The sequence below is a fragment of the Neopsephotus bourkii genome, unplaced genomic scaffold (genome assembly GCF_033783945.1).
Source record: "Neopsephotus bourkii isolate Nb327-2 ecotype Australia unplaced genomic scaffold, CSIRO-AGI_Nbou_v1 NB_281, whole genome shotgun sequence".
Lineage (NCBI taxonomy): Eukaryota > Metazoa > Chordata > Aves > Psittaciformes > Psittacidae > Neopsephotus > Neopsephotus bourkii.
The window spans coordinates 49,437-71,106 of record NW_026900790.1 but is presented as its reverse complement, the minus strand read 5'-3'; the positions used below and the strand labels follow the sequence as shown (position 1 = coordinate 71,106).

The window sequence follows — 21,670 nt, the reverse complement described above, 5'->3', positions numbered from 1 at the left end:
TTTTTCTCTGTATTGACTCTGAAAGCACAACTGTAATATTGAACTTAGATGTCCATGTCTAATGTCTCGTGAGAGGAATCCCACCTATTGAGACGGGCTGTTCTCTGGGCTTTGAGGACAGACCTGCACTGGGTATTGGGGTGGAAATGTTTGATTCTAGTCCTGATACTCTTGAATGGACTCTGACTGCAGGACTTGGAGGTGAAGAGCCACTTTTGGAAACAGAAAGTGAAGTATCAGGTATCTGTTTATTGATCCACTGTGACAGGAAGGAAGTTGTGCAACCTGGTGAGCTGGGGTGATTTGGGACAGTGCTCTAGGACAAAAGGAAACAGCTTTCAAGGCACAGATTACCACGTGAACTTGGCAGTTTGTCTTCTCAGTTGATCATGCCACTTACCAGTACCAAACCCATGCCCTATGCAGGCTTTATAAATGAGGTGGGCCTTATATCTTGAAATAGATGGGAAAACTAGCACTGCTGTGTCCTCAACTTACACGGGTACTAGGTTGTTCCTGGGCCACTGAAGGCACTACAAGTCATCAATGTCTTGGTGGAGGAATGGTCATCTTGAAACTTTATTACTCCATTAGATCAGCTTAGGTTTGGTTTCATTTCTCATTGTGGATATTGTTATCTCTCTAGATCTTGTCCCAGAATGGCATGAGAAGGACCTTGTGGGTGGAAATTAGGTATTTCTAGACGTTCACTTTTGTTCTGTTGAAGACACAAGTGTTACAGCTATGAGTCTGTGGCCAAGGCCTGCTGAGGAACAGCCTATAGCTGGTGCTAGAGCAAACCAGACATCTTAAATCGAAAGTTATCTCAAACAGACATTAAACTGAAAGAGGGTTGATTTTAGATATTAGGAAGAAGTTCTTCCCTGTGAGAATGGTGAGACACTGGCACAGGCTGCCCAGAGAAGCTGTGGCTATCCCAGTCCCAGCTGGAAAAGTTTCCATTAATTCTCTGTAGTCTCTTCCACTGCCTCCAGTATTTCCTCCTTCAACCAGTTTCTTCCTCCTGCAGCCTAGAGAGGAAACCCAAATAGCTGCTTCATTTGAGGCATGGGAGGCCTGGGATGAATGCATATGCTGCAGACAGACTCATTAACTGAGAGCTAGTGGGATGAAGGATAAGGCTATCCACCAGGCTGGGATGTGGGGGTATATTTTCACTAGCTGCTGTGGGAGCTGAGAAGACGAGGGAGAGCTCCTCATAAAGGAGGAAGAAGAAGGTTCAATTGCATGCTGCAGTTGTCCCTGTTGCAGTGGGAGGGGGAAACACATAGCCTGGGGTCTTGACTGCATTTCTTCCTGGCAGCAAACTTCTGCACTTTGTGCAGTGCCTGCTGTGTCTCTCCATGATGAAGCTCAGATGGGGTGAAGTGACGGGGCTCATCACCATGTCACAACCCTCCAAACTCTTTTAAGGGTATCTTCAAAGCTTTATATTAATCTGTAACCAGTGTTCTCCAACCACAACACAGTCCTAGAATCCTTCTTTTTATACCTTAGGCTATTCAGCAGTGTTTTTCCCCTGCCACTCAAACTTCTACTCTACAAATAGTCTTGAATAACCTTGTAGTAGCCTTGAGCGAGTAGTATCCTGTAGGATTACTGCTGAGAACAGTGTTCATGTTGTAAAAATGGGCTCCTAATAGACTTTCTTCAACAAAGCTTTTTGTTGGGCCTGCAAGTACCGCTTGCAGGGTTTATTCTGGCTTTTAACAACAAGGTCCTCACACAGCAGCGTGTTCCAGAGGATGGCAGCATCACTGGGAACCTTTAGGATTACATGTAGAGTAGATAGCTGTATTCAGCTCCCTGTGTTCATCAGGGCACTCCAGCACAATTTAGCTGTTCAGGATGGGGAATTAAAACCCAGAATGAAGCTCAAACTGATATACAGCAAGAGAATTAAGAGCGGTGAGGTAAATCTCACCATTAGTCTTTTGTTGATTGTGTTCATGGGCACTTTGTCTATAGAGGTGCTTCTATATGACATTCCAGGTGTTTTTAAGCTATTCTGCATCTCAGTATTTCCTGATGTAGCTTGGGAGACAAAGGGAAATCATTATTTAGCCTTAGGGAGATAGAATCATAGAATCATGGCATGGTTTGGGTTGGAAGAGATGTTAAAGCTTATCCAGTTCCAACCCCTGCCACTGGCAGGGACACCTTCCACTAGAGCAGCTTGCTCCAAGCCCCTGTGTCCAACCTGGCCTTGAACACTGCCAGGGATGGAGCAGCCACAGCTTCTCTGGGCACCCTGTGCCAGCGCTTCAGCACCCTCATAATGAATAATTTCTTCTTTATATCCAACCTAAATCTCTCCTTTTAAGTTTGAACTCAATGCCCCTTCTCCTATCACTAGAGTCCCTGATGAAGTGTCCCTCTCCAGCATCCTTGTAGGATGTCGGATGTAGATGATGGAGTTCCTCTGTGTTCCTGCTTGTTCAACAGTTTCAATGCACCTCTTTCCTGCCTTCCCTCTAGGCCCGTGTAGGAGGGATGGAGTTCTCCCCTGGGATGGTGTACATCTCTCCTGACAGTCCCCTCAGCTTGCCAGCTATTGTGAGCATTGCGGTGGCCGGTGGCTTGCTCATCATCTTCATCGTGGCTGTGCTGATCGCGTACAAGCGCAAGTCCAGAGAAAGCGACCTCACCCTCAAGCGTCTGCAGATGCAGATGGACAACCTGGAGTCCAGGGTGGCACTGGAGTGCAAAGAAGGTAGGATGAGGAAGGAAGGCTGGCACTGTGTCAGTGCTGCTAGAAGAGAAGGGTCCACCTACAGAACTTTGAGCCAAAGTGTCACAGGCAAAAGGAGTATTGAGCCCTGTGGGTATGGCTGAAGCCTGGATTTCATCTGGCTTTGCCTATTTTCCCTGAGTTCAGCCTTCCTCCACCCTGTCCTAACTGCCTTCACTAACAGAGAACCTTGGCACATGCTCCTGTGGAAAAGCTGTGCTCTTGTCCACCTCCTTCTTCCTCTCCACGTTTCTTCTCCATTTATACCTTAGTTTCATGCATGTGGGTCTGAGGTTCTTTCCCACCGTAGTGAGGGAGATCTGAACTGTCACTGCTACATGAGTCTTTCTTTTTTTGTGCCAGCCTTTGCAGAGCTACAGACAGATATTCATGAGCTCACAAGTGACCTGGATGGAGCTGGGATTCCTTTCCTTGATTACCGAACCTACACCATGAGAGTGCTTTTCCCTGGCATTGAAGATCATCCAGTTCTGAGGGATCTGGAGGTAAGAATTCAGCATCTACTTCTGGTTCCTCTCAAGCCTTCCTGTTCTGTCCTCAATGCAAGAGATGTTGTGTCAATGGTGGGGATGTGATGGCTTACAACACTGTCCCCCACCACGGATGAAACACCACCTCATTAAAAATCCAGGTTGAAAAGGGAAGATGATTACTGCTATCTTAGATGTTAAATTCTGCCTGGTCACCCATCTGTCTGGAAGAGTCTCATATATCTGTGGGCTACTCCATTGAGCTTCTCCTAGGCCTCCAAGGGGTTTGTTTTATAGACTGAATGTATTAGTTACTGCTGTGCCAGAGCCAGGACAGAGTTGTATGGCAGAGCAGCATAGTTACCTGTGTCACTCCAGCTTTGCATGACACTCACACTACCTAGAGGCAACACCTACAGAAATAACCTAACTGCCTCTCACTGGAGGAGGTTCACCTTTGCTGTGCTCTGTGGTTTGCAGTGGGGTCAGAAAACCACAGCATCATCTGTCCATATCCTGCCTGCGTCTGCCTCTGTCACACCAGCTCTCCAGACCGCGGTAGTGGGAGGACAGTGCGACACTGCCCAGCACTACTGGGGTCTACACACAGCCTGCGTGACCTCACTGGTGACAATGAGTGTGACGGGACCTGGGTGACATCTGATTGTGCTGCAAAACAGCCTCAGGCTTTGACAGATGGACAGGCTCTGCTCTAGGGTTACCTGGGCTAGAGAAGCAAGGGATACACCATGGCCAAGGCCAAAGAGGTCATTGGCCGAGCTCTCTGCAAACTCTTTGGCAAGCTCTGAGCTTCAGAGAGGCTCTGGCATGGGCTGGTGAGATTGCTGGAGGCCAGCACTGGGGCCAGTTGGCAGGAGGGAGGAGCAGCAGCTGGCTCAGGCAATGCTGTGCTTGGCTGGCTGCGTAATCAGAGGTTCCTGCTCGTCTTTGCTCCTTCCCTTCAGGGGAGCCAGAATTCATCAAACTATATGGAAACAACCATTAAAAACCCTGATCCATCTGCAAGGAGGACTTGTGGGATTAGAATCCTGTATATATTTGCCTTTGGGATGCAGGTAGAGTGGCCTTGAGCTGCTTTCCCTCAGGAAGAGTAGCTCTGCAGCTTTAACACATAAGCATAGGGCACAAGGGGTGATGAATCTCTCTCACGTATGTATACACACACACACAAACACTTTCATTATACCCACAGCCTATTTCAATCCCTATATTCATTAACCTCAGCCAGCTGACCACAGAAGAGCATCTGACCCCTACAGAGCTTTTAGCATGGATGCTCCCATATGTAGATACATAGACACAGAGCTGGTGTTTCAACCTGCCACCTTTGATCTCTTCTTCCTTTCATTTCATTAATCTCTTTTTTTCCCTTAATCCTCAGTAAAGCTTCAACAGCTCTTTCAGTGTCAACATCTTTGGCTACCGACATATCAGGGAAAGTAGTTCCCATTCTTCTCCCTTCTCTGTAGGATCTAGAATGAGCTGCTATTTATTGCAAAAGGCCCCAGCACACATCCCGCAGTGAGCAGACCTTACTTCTTTCCAGTTCATTTGCCAATGAACTGCTTTCAGATGCAGTACAAAACACTTTTCTTGTTATTCTTTCTTTAATTCTCCGTAATAACCTGGGGATAGGCAGTACTAAATGTTCAAGTAAGTGAGCTAAAAAATCATCATTGTCGGGGTGGGTGGTGGTGGCTGGTTGGTTGTCTCAAGCTATTTACTAAGTAATTGATTTTCTATATGCAAAAAGAGTTCAGAGCTCTCATTTCCAGAACAAAAAAGTAATGACTCTTTCAGGGCCTTGCATTACTTGGTTGTTTAAGCATGCCAACTTCTTTTGGATTAAAGGGCCAAATCTAGTTGGTTATTAATACACACATAGAATCATAGAATCATAGAATGGTTTGGGTTGGAAAGGACCTTAAGATCATCAAGTTCCAACCCCCCTGCCATGGGCAGGGAAACCTCACACTAGACCATGTCACCCAAGGCTCCATCCAGTGTGGACTTGCGCACTGCCAGGGATGGAGCATTCCTCACTTCTCTGGGCACCCTGTGCCAGCTCCTCACCACCCTCACAGTAAAGAACTTCTTCCATATGCCTAACCTGAACTTCCCCTGTTTCAGTCTGAACCCATCACCCCTTGTCCTATCACTACAGTCCCTGATGAGGAGACCCTCCCCAGCATCCTTATAGCCCCCTTCAGACCCTGGAAGCTGCTCTGAGGTCTCCACACAGCTTCTCTTCTCCAGGCTCAACAGCCCCCGTGTTCTCAGCCTGTCTCCATATGGGAGGTGCTCAAGCACTCTTATGTATTGCTCTGTGTTGAGCACCTCCAGCTTACAGGGAAGCTTTTTCAAGGGCTAGAACAACTTGAGTAATGTGGAGGAGTGAGTTTGAGGTTCTCTATTTAGGCTCCATTTTCATCTAGAGCCAGAAGGACCAGAAGGGGTAAAGCCCGCTATAAATGTGGAGTCCAGCATACAGTATTAAGGACATAAATTGCTCTGTATAAAAACGAGTCCATCAGCCTCTTACAACTGATAAACATATCAGAGACTTATCAACCTCTTTGTCTCCAAAACATTTCACCTTCCAAACCCAGGGGTCCTTCTGCCGTCACACCTTCAAGACAGTCCCAGTTCAAGGTCTCCTCTCACACCTTTACCTACCTACTTCAAACCAAGGCCCAGCTGCATGATCACCATCTCAGCCACTGCCTCATTGCTCATCAATTTGTCTCCTCAAAACCTGACCCCAGGCTTTCTTCCCCACTCATTTTTTTGCTGTCTCTCCTAGCTTCTTGAAGCTAAACCCCAGATCTCTAAGCAGGTTTCTTGCAGAGATGAAAGAGAGGCTTTAGGTGAACATAGAGTGAGACTTCAGTCTGATTACAACAAAAATATAGCATGGTATGGTACCACTCTAGGCACTAGCAATCTCTTTTTGATGTACTGTTGAGACAGGGAAACAGAGGATTGGAAAAGAATCCTCTGGCTGTGGCTGGGAGATCTTTTGGACTTCCTAATCATTAGATGATGTATAGATTTCCTTTTTACAGGATTATCCTGTGATGCAGAACGACTCAACTGACTGCTAGATGCAAGTTTATGTTTTATGATTGTCTCTGCTTTGCCTTTTTCCCTTTCTCAGAACTGACTTCTGCTTGATGTCACAGTGTATAGTTGGAGGAGCTGGAGGGATGAAGGCAGAGAGGTAGCAAAGGGTGCATGACCCATTTGGGTAGTGAAGGAAAGGTGTAAACTCCCTTTCATCTCCTGCAGGTCCCTGGCTATAGGCAGGAACGGGTGGAGAAAGGTCTGAAGCTCTTTGCCCAGCTCATCAACAACAAGGTTTTCTTGCTCTCCTTCATCCGCACGCTGGAATCCCAGCGCAGCTTCTCCATGCGGGACCGCGGTAACGTGGCCTCACTGATAATGACAGTGCTGCAGAGCAAGCTGGAGTACGCTACTGATGTCCTCAAACAGCTCCTGGCTGACCTCATAGACAAGAACCTGGAGAGCAAGAACCACCCCAAGCTGCTGCTCCGGAGGTAAGGATGCCTGGGGCTGGAGGGATCTGGGATGGGCACCCTGTGTCCCACTGTTCAACGTAAGCATGTTGGTCTTTGGAGGAAAAGGGCAAATTTGCCTGTTTTTTGTTTGCTTGACATCAGGATGGTTGCAGCCATGGTTCACATGGCCCTATAAAATCATAGAATCTTTTAGGTTGCAAAAGACCTTTAAGATCATCGAGTCCAACCGTTCCCCCAGCGCTGCCAAGCCAGCCAGTAAACCGTGTCCCTAAGTGCCATATCTACATGTCTTTTAAATGCCTCCAGGGATGGTGACTCAAACTAGGGATGGTATGAAGCTGTTTGCAGTTGAATAAGGCAAGTAGGGCTGAATAAAGACTGAATATTTCTGCCTTTCTGGTTTCCTGCTCATTTAAGACTTCCTGACAGAGCATGCCTTCTTTTAGTGGACTCTTCTCTTCCTCCCAGCATCTTCTCTGCTTTTCTTCCCCTTTCCTTGTCTGTAGATCTTGCTCCATCTCCTGCCTAGCCAAAAAGTGGTCAATGATTGAAAGTTACAGAACTAACCTACCTCTGCATTTCAATGTGGATCTTCCAGAAAGCATCAAAAGAGCAGCAAGAACCCATGCTTCCTAACCTGTATTTTGCATTCTCTGTGGGCTTAAGATGGTCACTTTTGATTATGTTTTCTTTTAACCTGAAAACTCCAGTTGTATTGTGTAGAACCTGTATTACGTAGAACAGGCTGTCTTACATACCTGGTGGGTAGGTCAGCCTACTGCTGCTGTGTCCTGCCTGGGACATGGACTGCCCTGCTTAGTTTCTCGTTCATGAGTTAACTATGGACACATGGAGAGTTTTCTTCAGCTGCACTGTGGGATTTTCCGTCTCAACCTGAGCAATGGTGCTGCGAGCTTATTGAAACCAATAGAAGATCTGAGCTGGGCAATAGAACTGGTTTCATACAAGGCACAAGTCTGGATTAATGCTTCTTGGCCAGGTCTGAGATCTAAACTCCATAGTTCTGTGGGAGCCCTCAAATCAGAAAGCTGCTGTTCTGTGATTAATGTTCTTTCCCTGCCTAAGGAAATGCAGCCTTTTCTCCCTTTGGGATCACATTCATCTCTTTTTTCACAGTCTGAACCAACCCTTCCTGGACCCTAAGTGAAATCAGGGTGACTTTTCTGGAGGGGAGTGTCCTTTGCCACTGCTCAGAGCCACTTTGAGGAGCCCTCAGCTGATTACAATGGATGGCTGGGACAGGGATGAGACCCATGGTGCTCGCTGAAAGGCTTTTCATCTGGCACACAGCCCTATGGAGAGCCGGCAAACAAGGGAGCAGAAGGCACTTCCTGGCATTCAGGGCAGCAATGCCAGGGGCAGAGACTGGACTTTGCTTTGGTGTCAGTTGACCCCCTGATGTGATTCAGGCCCTACAGCCTGGCTGGTGACCATCCTTCAGCTGTCCCCAGGGTTCCTTTCTGTGCTTCTCCTCTGATGCTGGCTGGCACTGCCTCTTTCCAGCTGTCTCCTCCCTTCATTTTCTCCTTTTCCTCTCCTTTCTTCATGTCTTTATCTTCCCTGGTTGGTCATTCCTGTCTTGTCCTGCTCATCCCATTCTTCCTCTTTCTCCTGCTTCCAGCTCTTTTCTAACTCTAGTCCTCTTTGTTGGAAATGAAATGTGGCCTTTGAAAGGACAACCAGTGAACAAAGAAGGCACCTCCACTGTTCCAAGCCCTGAGAACAGAAGGAGAAGTCAGAGATGTGGTTTGTGCTCTGAGATGGAGGTCCTGAACAGCTCCAGAACAGAGTCTTCTGAGCATGTGAATAGCTTGGTGCCTTGGGTCAGATGTTGCTGTGAGTTCCTCAGTTATTTGGAGCAGCTGGATTCAACCTGATGCTTCCCTCCCTTCCTGTCAGTGTGTGGATGGAAGGGAATGTTCAAAAACCCTTCTGCAGTGTTGGCGTTGGGGGTGTATGTTTGATTTTCCCACCTCACCTTTGTTCAGTGTTCATCTCACATGACATCTACAGCCTCAAAGAGATCAAAGTTGTCAGATCAACTCGATGATCTTAAAGGTCTTTTTGAAAGCAAAAACACAACGGGATTTCAGTTTTTTCTTATGGTAATGCTAAGTTTGGACTATGTGATGGGTCCCAGGTATCTCACCAGAGAGCATCAGAAAGACCACTTTTCTAGGTGACCGTCCCTGCAAGGAGCTCAGACCATGATAAGAGTAGGGATTTCTGGAATTGAATATCATGAATGGAGAACAACAGCTAGGTGACACTGACCGAGGGGAATACATGGTGAACAGCGTGGTTTGGAGACACAGCAATGATCACTAGAGACAAAGGAAACAGCATTAAGCTAGTAGCAAACTGGGACCATATAAACTCTTTATCTGATTGTAGGAAAGAAAAGAGGAGCATTTAGCTATGGAAGGGATGGTCACCGGCTCAGTGTTGGTGAAATAGGGCACTGCTTTCAGGCGAGGTTGTTGACTGGTTCCATACGTTATAACTCAAGTAGTGCAAACCCTTTCCCTTTGCAAGTCTCATGTTCCAGGGGAAGCAAGATCTTTAGGCTTAGGACTAGGCAACCTAAAAGTGAAGCCGCAATCCTAAGCAAGAGCCACAGCATGGGTTTGATAACTACCAAGACAGGGAACAACCACTTTAACTCATCCAGGAAGAACTCTTGCTTTGCTCTTGAACACCAGTGCATTCAAAAAGCATGTAGATGAGGCCCTCAGTGCCATTGGTTAATGGTGGCCTTGGCAGTGCTGGGGTAAATGTTGGACTTGATGATCTTAAAGGTCTTTTCGTACCTAGTTGAGTCTATGATTCTATGTACTGGAGCCAACACAGCTTTATCCTGTGCTCCTGGGGTCCACCCAACATTTACAGGTCTGAGTCAGTCCTTCCATGGGAAAAGTTCATCCTGAAAGACTTGAGATGGATTTTTATTTGGTTGAGAACAGAATGTTCAAGGGCAAAGCAATGAGTTTTGTGAATGTGTCACATTGAAACACTGAGGACTATAATCAATCGCAAATGCCAGTGAGACAAACAGTGCCAGATAACTGTTCTCCGGTGATTTAGATCTGTCTGTCTTAAGTATTTATATAGCCTACTTATCATATGGCCTAAATCCGATCTCCTTGTATTTGATGGATTTATCCTCCCTGAGGTCCTCTGAGAAGGTTCCCTCAAACATTGTCATCTCCCTTTTGTGGATAGAGAAACTGAGAAACAGACACAGGGGCTTCTCTACTCACAGCAGAATCAACAGGGCAGGAAGGATTTGCTTGCATGTTTCCTAAATCCAAAGCTAAAACAGAGAACCTAGGACATGCTTAATCCTGATGGTGCCATGCCAGACCTCCCATGGGGCTCAGGGACCAGGCCAGTGAGATGGACAAAGCCAGTCTTTGATTAGCCCTTTGATATGGCTAGTATGACTAAATCATTTCCAATCTGCCTTTTCTCCCTGGCTGACTTTAGGACAGAGTCTGTGGCTGAGAAAATGCTCACCAACTGGTTCACCTTCCTTCTGTACAAGTTCCTCAAGGTAAGAGGAGCAGCATGCCTGGATGAAGCTGCTGCTTTAATATGTTTCTTCTTGGTGAGGTTTAGCTGGGGCAAAAGCTTCCCAGATATAAAGGAAAAGGGTTTTTTCTCTGGAGGGAGCTCACTGCCTAAGGGGAGAAGGGCTGTTTTCTGGTCCAGGGAGAACAAAGAGCGATGCTTTGTTGGAGAAGCAGCCTGTTGGTCTTCTCTACAGTGATAAGATTTAAGGGTCAGTGCTGAAACGTGAAGGACTCTAGAACCTGATGAAGACCTACATTGAAAATGCTCTTCTTTTACTGGCATTAGATCTCCATCACCTGGTGATCCATATTTTCAGTGCATAGTGACTAGAGATCTCCTCCCACCCCAGTTCAGAGGCAGTTCTGAGGCCCAGTGCCTCCATCATACACAGTGCCTCCATCATACTTTACGTGCTTTATGTACACCAAAATCAGATCCCTGCTTAGTTTAATTTAGTCCCAAGCCCAAGCTCTTCTTGGCATTAGGCTGTCTCAAGCCTGCCCTTGGGCATGGCCGTGAACCCTCTGGGAACAGAGGGCTGGATGCAACACACCGTGACTCTCGCATCCAGAAATCAACAACTGAGGCTGTTGCTGCTTTGTATTCCAATGCGAGGTGGCACTGGCTTTGCAGGGCAGTCCTCAGCAAGAGATCAAAAGGACCTGAGCCCTCTTGTACCTCCCCCAGGGCCTCCTTGGGGTGTGTGTAATAGAATAAAAGAGTATTTCAGCCTTTGAGCCCTGCCACTGACTACTGGGTGATGGCAGTCTCCTCTTGGGGACACACATTAAGCCTCAAGCATGCTAATTGCCAAGGCATCAAACTCAGAGCCAGGAAGGAGGTGGGCTCTGCACTCTCCCCCAGTCCCAATGGAGTTACTAGATATCCTAACACCTTCTAACCCCATTTGGACAGAATAGACACCCTCTGCCTGGCAATTGAAGGCTTTACAGATAAATCCCATTCCCCTGAGGCTTTCCCAGGCACAACGATGAACACACGGGAAAGTTTTGAAGGTCCCTGGAAGGTAATTTCAGTGACTTCAGTATCAGATTCCTGCTTTTAGCTGAAAGGAAAGGATATAAGGAGGTGACTCTCTAAAGAGCTGCTTTTATAATAGGCTTTTTTCACCCCACTCAGCTACTTGTCTTCTTGCCTTAGCCTGAACAGAGGCCTGATAAGGGTAAGAGACAGGCTCACAGAAGCAATATGCTGCTGGCAGATAAGCTAATTAAGTGGGAGGCAGGTATAGGAACTGAGAAAGGGGCCACTTGGCTTCAGTTTATTAACTTGTTTTGCTGGGATTTGCACCAGAGGAAAATGACCTCACTCATTGGGTTGGGACACGGAGAAAAAAGAGAGGGCAAGATGGGGAAGAGGGGAGGAAGGATGGAAGCGTGGAAGGTAGGCAATAGAAAAAACATAAGGAGGGATGAATGGCAGTGAATGGGCAGAGGGAGGGCAGCAAGAGAAGAGAGGCTAGGAAAAGAGTGGGAAGAGTGCAGTGAGTGCAAATAATGGGAAGGAGAAATTAGGGTGTTGTGCATGTATGTGGGTTGTTTGTTGCTGTCTTGTATTGAGCCCCACACATCTGACATCACCGTTGCAACCATATAGATCCTAGGGTACATTGCCCTGGGTCATGCAGCTGCTCCTGCCTGAGCATTCCTATTTGCCTCCAATATGACAGTGCTCATGGACACTGTGAACTCTGCCTATACACCCAGCAGGACTGGGCATCAGCAGCCCGTATCCTTTTGGACCTGTCTCCATGCCCTCTGAGTTCCATCCTACCACGTGCTGAAAACTGTCCTAGTGACAACCACTTGAACAGTCTCTGATAACCCAAATATTGCCAGGGATCACTGACACCTTTGTCCCATGGCAGGACACTTGAGAGGGCAGGTTGCACTCTGTAGAAGTGGAGGGTCACCTCCATTCCCAGGCTGTATGGAATAGACTGATCCCCACTGATGCGTCTGTCTCGAGTGGTTGGGAATGGCAAGCCATGGCAGTCACTGAGGTGCTATGTAGGTTGTGTTCTCACCTCTGCTCCTTCTGTTTCACCTCATGGTTGTCTCTCCCCCCTGCAGGAGTGTGCTGGCGAACCTCTGTTCTCCCTTTTCTGTGCCATTAAGCAGCAAATGGAAAAGGGTCCCATCGACTCCATCACTGGGGAAGCCCGGTACTCACTGAGTGAGGACAAGCTGATCCGACAGCAGATTGATTACAAGACACTGGTGAGTGCTCTGAGCCCACCTTCCTATGGGCTTGTCCAGCCTCCTCTGGCAAAGGGCTGTTTAGAGAAAAGAAGCCAATGATGGGCATGCTGACCCTCTAGGACTTTATTCTTGCAGCCCATCAGGGTAGTCCTGCTGAATACTGACTAGTTGCATCCCCTAGCACAGCAAGGTTAGTGGCTGAAGCACCTGCTTGCAAAGCTGGTTGCTTCCAAATTACTTCCATTGTACACTGGAGGACCTTCACCTCCCCAAAGGCATTACCTGTTCTCTGAAATCAGCAGCATTGCAGGATAGGCTGACAGTGCCAATCCTTGCCATTGCTTGGATTAGGTGAGGTCCAGGAGCACTGGAAGCCTTCTGTCATGAATATGCCTGTGAATGTGAAGGCAATAGATATGGGCAATTTACTGTGTTTTGTTAGACAAAAAACTTTCTAGTATCTACCCCTTCTACCCGCAGTGATGTCCACCTTTTCAATATCCCTTTGAGTTGTAAGTCAGAGTTGGAAGAGTTGGAGTTGTAAATCTTCTTACAGCAGGAAGCATCAAGGAATACGTTAGAGGTACACATAGAGTAGAGGGATCTATTAGGTCTTCTCTAATGTTAATGCAGCCATTCCTCTTGAGCAAGCACAAGTCAAAGAAAAATGAACTTGATTTAGAGATTTCAAGGGAAAGAAAATTAATCCCTGTCACTGAGTCATTTGCTTCAAATGTAATCGTCTGCATGGTGAAAGATATACATTGCTTATGTCCAGCTGGAGCTTCTACTCTGAGATTACACCCTTTTCCCACTTGATTAAAGCATCAATTAAAGAGCATTAGATATCTCTTCTTCATGTAATTGTTTGTGGGCCTTCACTTTTTCCTGGATACACTAAATCCTCTAAGCTTCTAAGTCTCTGTGAGATGAAAAACACTTTCTAAGTCTTCAACGATCCTAGTAATTTCTTTATTTCCTATGTCTTTATCCATGCAAAACCCCAGCTTCTAATTTAAGGATGGTCAGAAGATGCTCTGAATTTTCCAGAGTATTTTATTTCCACCTTCAGTTGAGGGACATTCATCTCACTTAACTTTAACCAGCTTTGAGAGCTGTGCCCTGTTGATGTTAGTTCCTTGACCCATCTTAGATCTTAGCTCAGGTGGGCTGATGCTAGAAATGCCTTCTTCAGCCTGTATAGAGCTGAGCTTTGATTGAATCCAAGTCTGATGAGGGGGTAGACTTTATCCTTAAATAAGACCATGGTATTATTTTCCATATTAAAAATGTCACTTTCCTATTAAATGAGGAGCTCAGTGCTGCTTTTCCATTACATGTGGTTCTCTAGCAATTCGGAAGCCTGATCTCACAAGGAGAGCTTGAGCAATAGGAAGAGAAATGCAAACACAGACTGATCACTTTCACCAAAGGAAATCCCTCCGATCCTTTTAGGTTTGATAGAAAGCAGCCAGCAAAGGGTAGTAATTATACATCAGCCTGAACAAAGCTCTCCTCCATTCGCTTTGTGTCGTTTGATGTTAATCAGCTCTCCCTCTTACGTCTCAAGAGCAGACAAATATATCCCGATTGGAATCTCCGCAGATTTACAGAGATCAGCTTTGGTGAAGGAGATTAAGAAGGCTATGAATAGGAATGTTTTTCCTTTCTTTTTCTCTTCATTTCTGTTTGATTTTGTCCTTCCTTTACCTTCCTCAAGCAGTCTGGTATCTTCTATTAAAACATATGTAGTGATGAAATAAAGCCAGAACTGAGTAAGTATTTCTAATATAGGAATTCCCTCAATGTCTCCTTCTCTTTGCCTGGTCACCACTGTGAGTTTGCAATGCATGTGGCTAAAATTCATCAGGCTGTTAACGTTTCATGGGTGCTGGATGACTGCTTGACTGAGTTAAACCACAGTGCCAGCAGTGTGGCACATTGAAACAGGCTTTTTGTTGTCGTTATTCCAGAAAGACAAGGCTAGGGCTTCCTTTGGAAAGCATTTATTCTTTAGCCTTCATTAATCACAACCTAATATTGTAAGACATGGTTTCTAGTATGGTTTGAGTGAAGAGCAGATCCAAAGAAATTGACTTACCAGGGACAAAAAAAGAAGACAGAACACGTTCAGACATCTGGAATTACAGATCTTACAATGTGCACCTCGTGTGCTAAATTTAGATTGTTTCAGTTTGATTTCTCTCCAAATCAAATAGCTCCGATTTGCTGTCTGTCAGCTCCTACAGTTCTCCAAGGAAGCAGCCCTCATGTCCTAGGTCTTTGCAGTCTATAGCAATTTCTGTACTTACAATGGATTTTTTCAGTCTAGGAGAAAGTAAGCTAGTTACAGCTATGATTTCTAGACTAAACATGTGGCATCTTAACAGTAGGTCTTCTCGCAAGCTCTATACCTTCAAGAAACAGCCACTCGTGTTAATGTCTTTGCTAGCAGTCAGCACTCATCATCTCTGGTCTTCAGCGTTATTAAAACCCCAGCTAGATTATCCCATCTAGGAGAAACAGAAAGATCTTATCCCCACTGATTCCCATCTGCCTTTGCCAGAATCCATGATCTTTTAACCATTTACCAAAGAAGATCCAGATTCCCTACTGCCACTGCTCTGCTGTCACTGGGAGGTGAAACCATTCATCTGTATCAGCTTCATTTCTGTTGATAAGAATTATGCAGGGGAGCAAAGACCTCGATGTGTGGCAGAAGCTGTCAAGAGTATTGGCTAATTAAGGCTTGGGAATAGCAGGTGGGAGCTGCTCAGTGCATCCTGAGCAGTGCCATGCTCTGTGTGGTCCCTGCACACCTCACTGGCTCCAGTGCTGAGAGCCTAATCAGATCGTCTCTCCTGACAACATATTCCAGATGGATAAAGGTACTTTCAGCTGCCTTTGGGTAAGGCTTTTCAGGGAATTTTAGTGGCAGGGAGGAAGTCACTACTAGGATAACAGAAGTCCCTCCTATGCTTGGCTTTTTTGGGAGTCCTTCTCCAGCTTGTGCGCTGCCAATTGAACCTTCCCTAGCCCAATTTAAAAGGGAAACAAAGATGCCTATATCCCTGGAACAGAAAGTGTATCAACATCCTAGTCTCAGGACAGACCACTGGAATATTGCATAGATCAGGGGCACCATATAAGTAATCACAAGCTGTGCCTTTATTGTTTAAATGCCAGTAATCTGTAGTGGAAACCAGGACTTAGCTGTGCTAAGCATTGCGTGTATATATAGACTTAGAGACAGGTGATGGCTAGAAGGGCTGGCTCACAAAAAAAGCCCAAGGATGTAGAAAAAGGTCAATAAAGACAAATCCAGTGAGATTACATACCCCAGGGTCATACATAGTCAGTGGAAGAGCAGGGCTTGGAGATTAATACTCTGCTTGCTCCCAGTCCCATGACTTTTCACATTGACCCCTCCACTGTCCTTATGTTGAACCCAGGACAGCTCCACAAGACAGCAGCTGGAAAACATCAGCTGAGACCTGTTATGAAGCCTGGGGCATATATGTCAAAGCCATTGTGCTTTGGGAAGGGTTTTGGTTTCCGTAAGCAATGCTTGAATTCCCTAAAATGTTGAGGGAAGCATCGTGACTGTCACTGGAATTCAGGGATTTACAGGTAATTCCACCTGCCTCATCTATGCTTGAAATCGTTATGAGCAAACTTCCCTCTGCACAGCCCTTTGAAGTATTGCCTTTCCTGCTCCTTCTTCCAACTGAGCTGGGAAAGAGGAGCACAAGGACTACTGTAGTCACTCAGGCAGAGTTCTGCCACCTTCCAAAGCTGGCACCTTGTGAGATTCAAGGGCAACCAAGATACAAGAGCAAATCACCGTTGTCAGCTTCCAGCTGGATGATAGTTCACACTGCACAGTGGGTGCTAGTGTAGTGCAGACTAGGCAGCACCTGCAGGAGATACTGGGTTTTCTGGACCAGATGTTGGCCTGGCAGGCTAGCCCAGATTATTTTAAGCAGCACTAAGTGCCTTCATGTAGGGAACTGAACTGAATCCCAGGTTTTGGCATCAGAAGTGAATCACACCATGGAGCTTGCTCCAAGTGGCATTAACTCATTTAATCTCAGCTGAGCTCACTGAGAAAGACCTGCAAAGTAACTTGGTCTCCAGTGTGTGACCTCTATAGCACTCTCAAAAGACCTGTCTTAGCCTGTGTCATTTACCTACAGATATGTAGTAGTATCATAGAATCATTTAGGTTGGGGACCTTTAAGGTCAACAAGTCCAACCATAAGCCTAACACCAGCTCCCAGCAAACTGGAGTTTATGTGTTAGATATACCCAAGGAGTTTACAGAGAAAGAGGTTTTGGCAGGCAAGGAATGGGCATAGCCTGGGAGGGCTGCAGTGGGCTGGATCAGCTAATAACCCCAATACTAGATGTATTTCAACAGTGCTTTTTATGTATGGTTCTGTGATCCTTTGAGATGAAAGATGTAACAGAACTGTAAATCTGTGCTGTTATTATTATCTGAATTGATGCTTCTTCAATAATTCTGGAAGTGACACATAAATAATAGCATTATGATCTAATCAATATCTCATATTTACATCTCCCCTTTCATCCAGAAAGATCACAGAGCTCTTTGTAAGCACTGTCTTCACAAGTCTCTCTTAGTTGAGGAGAACAGCACCAAAGGGAGCCTGGTGAGGCAATATATGGTTATGCTGGTATGATTTCACCCAGTTTCAAGCCACTTTAACACACTTCCATTGTGTTTTAGTATGTTAAGATGGAAAGTGATGTAGAGTCCTGCTCCTATTGCGTATTACAGAAGGGAATTTATAGTCAAGGTTGAATCTGTCTAAGGCACCAAACTAGCATGTCTGCACTAGTAAAAGTGTCAGAGGAACATTGAATGACTGTATATAACCAGGAACACCACTGAAAACCCCTTCCAAGTGCAAAGATGTGCTAAGTTTATGAAAGTTTATAGACTTCACACTCGTGTAACCAGAAGAGAGCAGAACACTCAACATAGACGTGGCCAAGAGCTAACAAGGAGATTGCTATTGAGCTCTATGAGTGTATGTATGTGTTTAAGGTATCCCTCCCTCACCACCCCATATGCTTTGCATTTAGACTTGGACAGAGACTTTGGAGAAAATTACATTCTCCTTTTGAGAAATGAGAGACCTCGTAAGTTGGGTCAGTTTTCTTGTTCTGTGAAAGCAGAAGTTGTTGCTTTGTGCTTTATTTTTTAAGAAGCCTTGCATCTTCATCAGGGACTGTAGCAATAGAACAGGGGGTGATGGATTCAAACTTACTCAGGCTGGAAATAAGGAAGAAGTTCTTCACTGTGAGAATGCTGAGGCACTGGCACAGGGTGCCCAGAGAAGTGGTAAATGCTTCACCCCTGGCAGTGTTCAAGGCCAGGTTGGACAGAGCCTTGGGTGACATGGTCTAGGGTGAAGTGTCCCTGCTCATTGCAGGGGCTTGGAACTGGATGAGCCTTAAAGTCCTTTTGAACCCAAACCATTCTGAGATTCTGTTATTTCAAGTAAATGATTTCTTCTGAGAAGGGTCTGGGTCAGTCCATGGCTGTGCAGATGAATGAACTTAAGGTTGGGAGGTTGAAGAGCATTTTTACCTGAATTGTCAAAGTCAGGTGGCAAAGCAAGGAGGCCACTACTGAATTAGGTCTCCTTGCCAGCTCTCTAGGGAGCATGGGATGGGTCAGAGCCCAAGGATTACTCTGGAGAGCCCTTTTGTATATCAGTTCAGCTCCAAACAGGGTCAGGCCTCATTGCATTTGTAATGGTTTCCATGGAAAGAGTGTGTGAATAACCATTTCTGGTACCATTTGGGTGAATGCCATTTCTGCAGAACCTAAGCTGGTACTCATGGGCTTTCTATTATTAAACATATTGAAGATGCCAAGGAGATGAAGCTCAAATCTAAGGGCCTGTTCCCACAGGTAGAGCAGTTTCACCTCACAGGGAGAAGTTGCATTAGACACAAGGTCAGAACACCCTTCACATGAGCCTTAACTCACTGAGTGCAACATCTGGAAGCCCATCACACTTAGCTAAGAGCCAGATGTTGAGATACCTTAGACAGTGGCAGGAGGTTGAAAGCAGCACAGGCAAGGATGCAGGGAATTCTTCGATGTGAAACCAGATCTCTGTGCTCTCTTGAAGGAGGGAATGCTTTTGGCATATACTTTTCCTCTTATTGCACCCTGGATACCTCTAATTCATAGGACACAGAGACCAGCAAGCAAGGCAGCCCCAGATACCCCTAATAGAGCATTAGAATGGTTTGGGTTGGAAAGGACCTTAAGATCATCCAGTTCCAACCCCCTGCCATGATGTAATGATGTGAAATGTGTGGTGGTCTCACTGCTTCTCTTAGGTCCTGAGCTGCGTGAACCCAGACAACGTGAACAGCCCTGAGATCCCAGTGAAGATCCTGAACTGTGACACCATCACGCAGGTCAAGGAGAAGATCCTCGATGCCATCTTCAAGAACGTGCCCTGCTCCCACCGGCCCAAAGCTGCTGACATGGACTTGGGTATGTGGGTGCACAATGGGCCCTCATTGCTCCCTGGCAAAGGGGAGAGAGGAGGTGTGAGGCAGCCAGGCTCAATCCACACACTGTTTGCTGGGGCAGGGTACCACCTTTCCAGACTGAGTGTACCCGTGATGCTTGTGCAAGACACAGCATCAATGATAAGAGGGCAGAAGAGACTGATTAAGTTGACGTACATGCTCTTGCTTATGAAATCTTTAGCCTTGAGGACTTAAAAAGATCAGTAGCCATCCTGCTTTTCTGCCTACAGAATTCAACTTGGATAAGGGTATGGAAAAGGCATGACTCAGGCTGTCCTTGCTGTCCTGCCAAAGAAAGACCCCTGGAAAAAGAGTACCAAATGCCCAGGGTGATGTTGTCAGCAATGTTCAGGCTGCAGAGATTTATTCCTAGCTCTTCTCTGAATAGGGAGGGTTTGGATTATATATATCTTATTGCTGAGATACTCACAGCCCAAGCAGTATTAATTACTTGTTGTGCAGGCACAGGAAGGGGGATGAAGCATCCTCCGTTCAGTGGGCTACACTCATCCCACCCTGGCTGCTTCCCTCTGCCACCACTAACAGCAGGGTTGGGAGCTGCTGCTCCAAGGTTCCCTTTCTGCAGAGGACTAGGAGATCTTAAGCAAAGATCAGTATTTCTTGTTATGAGTTCATGTTTTCTGTATTTCTCAGAGGTGTATTCCTTCGTGCATGGCTCTTCTTGGAGAGTGGAAAGAGCAGCACCAGCTTCACTCCCATTTCTAGGCAGTTGTGTTGAGCTCTGGGGCTGTACAGCCCGGTGGAGGAGTGCTTCTAAGGGCAAAATCCATTTCTGCCATTATATTCCGTATCAAGGGTGTTGGGAGCAGTGAGATGTCTGAAGTTGGAGTCCAGAGGCAGATGTGGTACTACACCCAGAGGCTACTATGAAAGAATGTAGAAAAGCTGCTCAAGACATTACTAAGGTGTCCAGCAGGGAGCTGGGGACTGCATTGTGGCTGTATCTGCCAGAATTTGCCCTCAGTGAGCATCAGTGAAAGAGACTTGAGTGGAAAATGATGGAGTCTATAAGCCCCAGAAAAGGAGAGGAGGAACCAAAAGGAGAAGGAATGGACTGATGCCAAGAAACAATTCACAGCAATAACGGAGGCAGGAATGAGGGGTCAGGGATTAAAGTTAAGTGTCTATATGTATGTGCATATGTATACAGGAGGAGAGGTTTCTTGACAGAAATTACAGCAAGATTCCTGCTCATGAAAGGCAGAATAATGAAAGGAGCTGCCAAAACCAGCAGCAGTAAAGAACAGATCATATACATCATTAAGAAAGGACCCAGGATGATACTGGAGCTGCTGTGAGTCAGTCGGCAGGGGAATGGTGAGTGAGTATGAGGACAGATAGGGCAAGGTGCCAGCACACAGTAGATAGAGGTTACAGCTAGATCCCTTTACCTGGTGCTGGATGGTGGCCACAGAGCCCGTTACATGTGCATCTCAGACTGGGTGTGAGTGGAAAGTAGTTTGTTCTAATGTGGGAGTGAATGATGCATCCATAATCTCATAATAAGGAGAGGGGCTTTGGACAAGGGCCTGTAGGGACAGGCCAAGGGGAATGGCTTGAACCTGCCAGAGGGGAGACTGAGATGAGCTCTTAGGCAGAAGCTCTTCCCTGTGAGGGTGCTGAGGCGCTGGCACAGGGTGCCCAGAGAAGCTGTGGCTGCCCCATCCCTGGCAGTGCTCAAGGCCAGGTTGGACACAGGGGCTTGGAGCAAGCTGCTCCAGTGGAAGGGGTCCCTGCATGTGGCAGGGGTTGGAGCTGGATGAGCTTTAAGGCCCCTTCCAACACAAACCAGTCTGGGATTCTGTGATTTTATGAAAATGGGAGGCAGGAATTTTACCTGCATGTTGCAAAGACCAGGGATAAATTGGAGTCCACAGATTTTACTGTAGCTCTGACAACAGGGAGATACTGAAGCATGTGTGAGCAGGATCCCAGCTGGAGCATGACAATTTTATGCCCAGAACTGTTCCTGTTTTAAGAAATATTAAGCTTTGAGTGGTTCTGATGACCAGCAAGTTCCAGAGAGTATCTATGAGAGTCTGTACCCCCTGAAGAACAGACTTGTCCATACTGACAGGAGATTGAGCAGCTGTTTGGCCATTAGCACTGATGATGCAGTTGGTGTGGATAAAACCCAGCCAAACCAACTACAAAAAGACCCTCATCTAGTAGAAGACTCTTGCCAGCAGCAATATAGATGCAGTCTCCTTTAGCACAAGGTGCAAGGAGCGTGGGTGAAGCAGCTAACAAGAGGATTCCCACATCCAGCCACAGCTTCAGCCCAGCCTTTCTGCAGGAAAAGGTATTTGTTGAGACTTGTCATCCTGCTGTGACAGTGAAGGCAGCAAGGGAAGAGCAGAAAGCACTGTTGGCATTAGGTAGCAGGACTGAGCTCTCAGCATCAACCTGCCCCAGGCTGAATGCTCAGAACTTAAGGTCCTTTCCAACCCT

The 21,670-nt window shown here is 46.3% G+C and overlaps 1 protein-coding gene across 2 annotated transcripts in view; it reads left to right on the top strand.

Annotated features, from left to right (window-relative positions):
• Nucleotides 1–21,670, top strand: part of PLXNA4 (plexin A4) — a 473,966-nt gene that overhangs the window by 422,674 nt on the left and 29,622 nt on the right. For both annotated transcript variants that reach the window (XM_061346821.1, XM_061346822.1), the window contains exons 20-25: nucleotides 2,500–2,734; nucleotides 3,116–3,258; nucleotides 6,553–6,821; nucleotides 10,311–10,377; nucleotides 12,491–12,637; nucleotides 19,001–19,160. In XM_061346821.1, coding sequence (XP_061202805.1) covers nucleotides 2,500–2,734; nucleotides 3,116–3,258; nucleotides 6,553–6,821; nucleotides 10,311–10,377; nucleotides 12,491–12,637; nucleotides 19,001–19,160 — 1,021 coding nt within the window. The remainder of the gene's footprint in view (nucleotides 1–2,499; nucleotides 2,735–3,115; nucleotides 3,259–6,552; nucleotides 6,822–10,310; nucleotides 10,378–12,490; nucleotides 12,638–19,000; nucleotides 19,161–21,670) is intronic.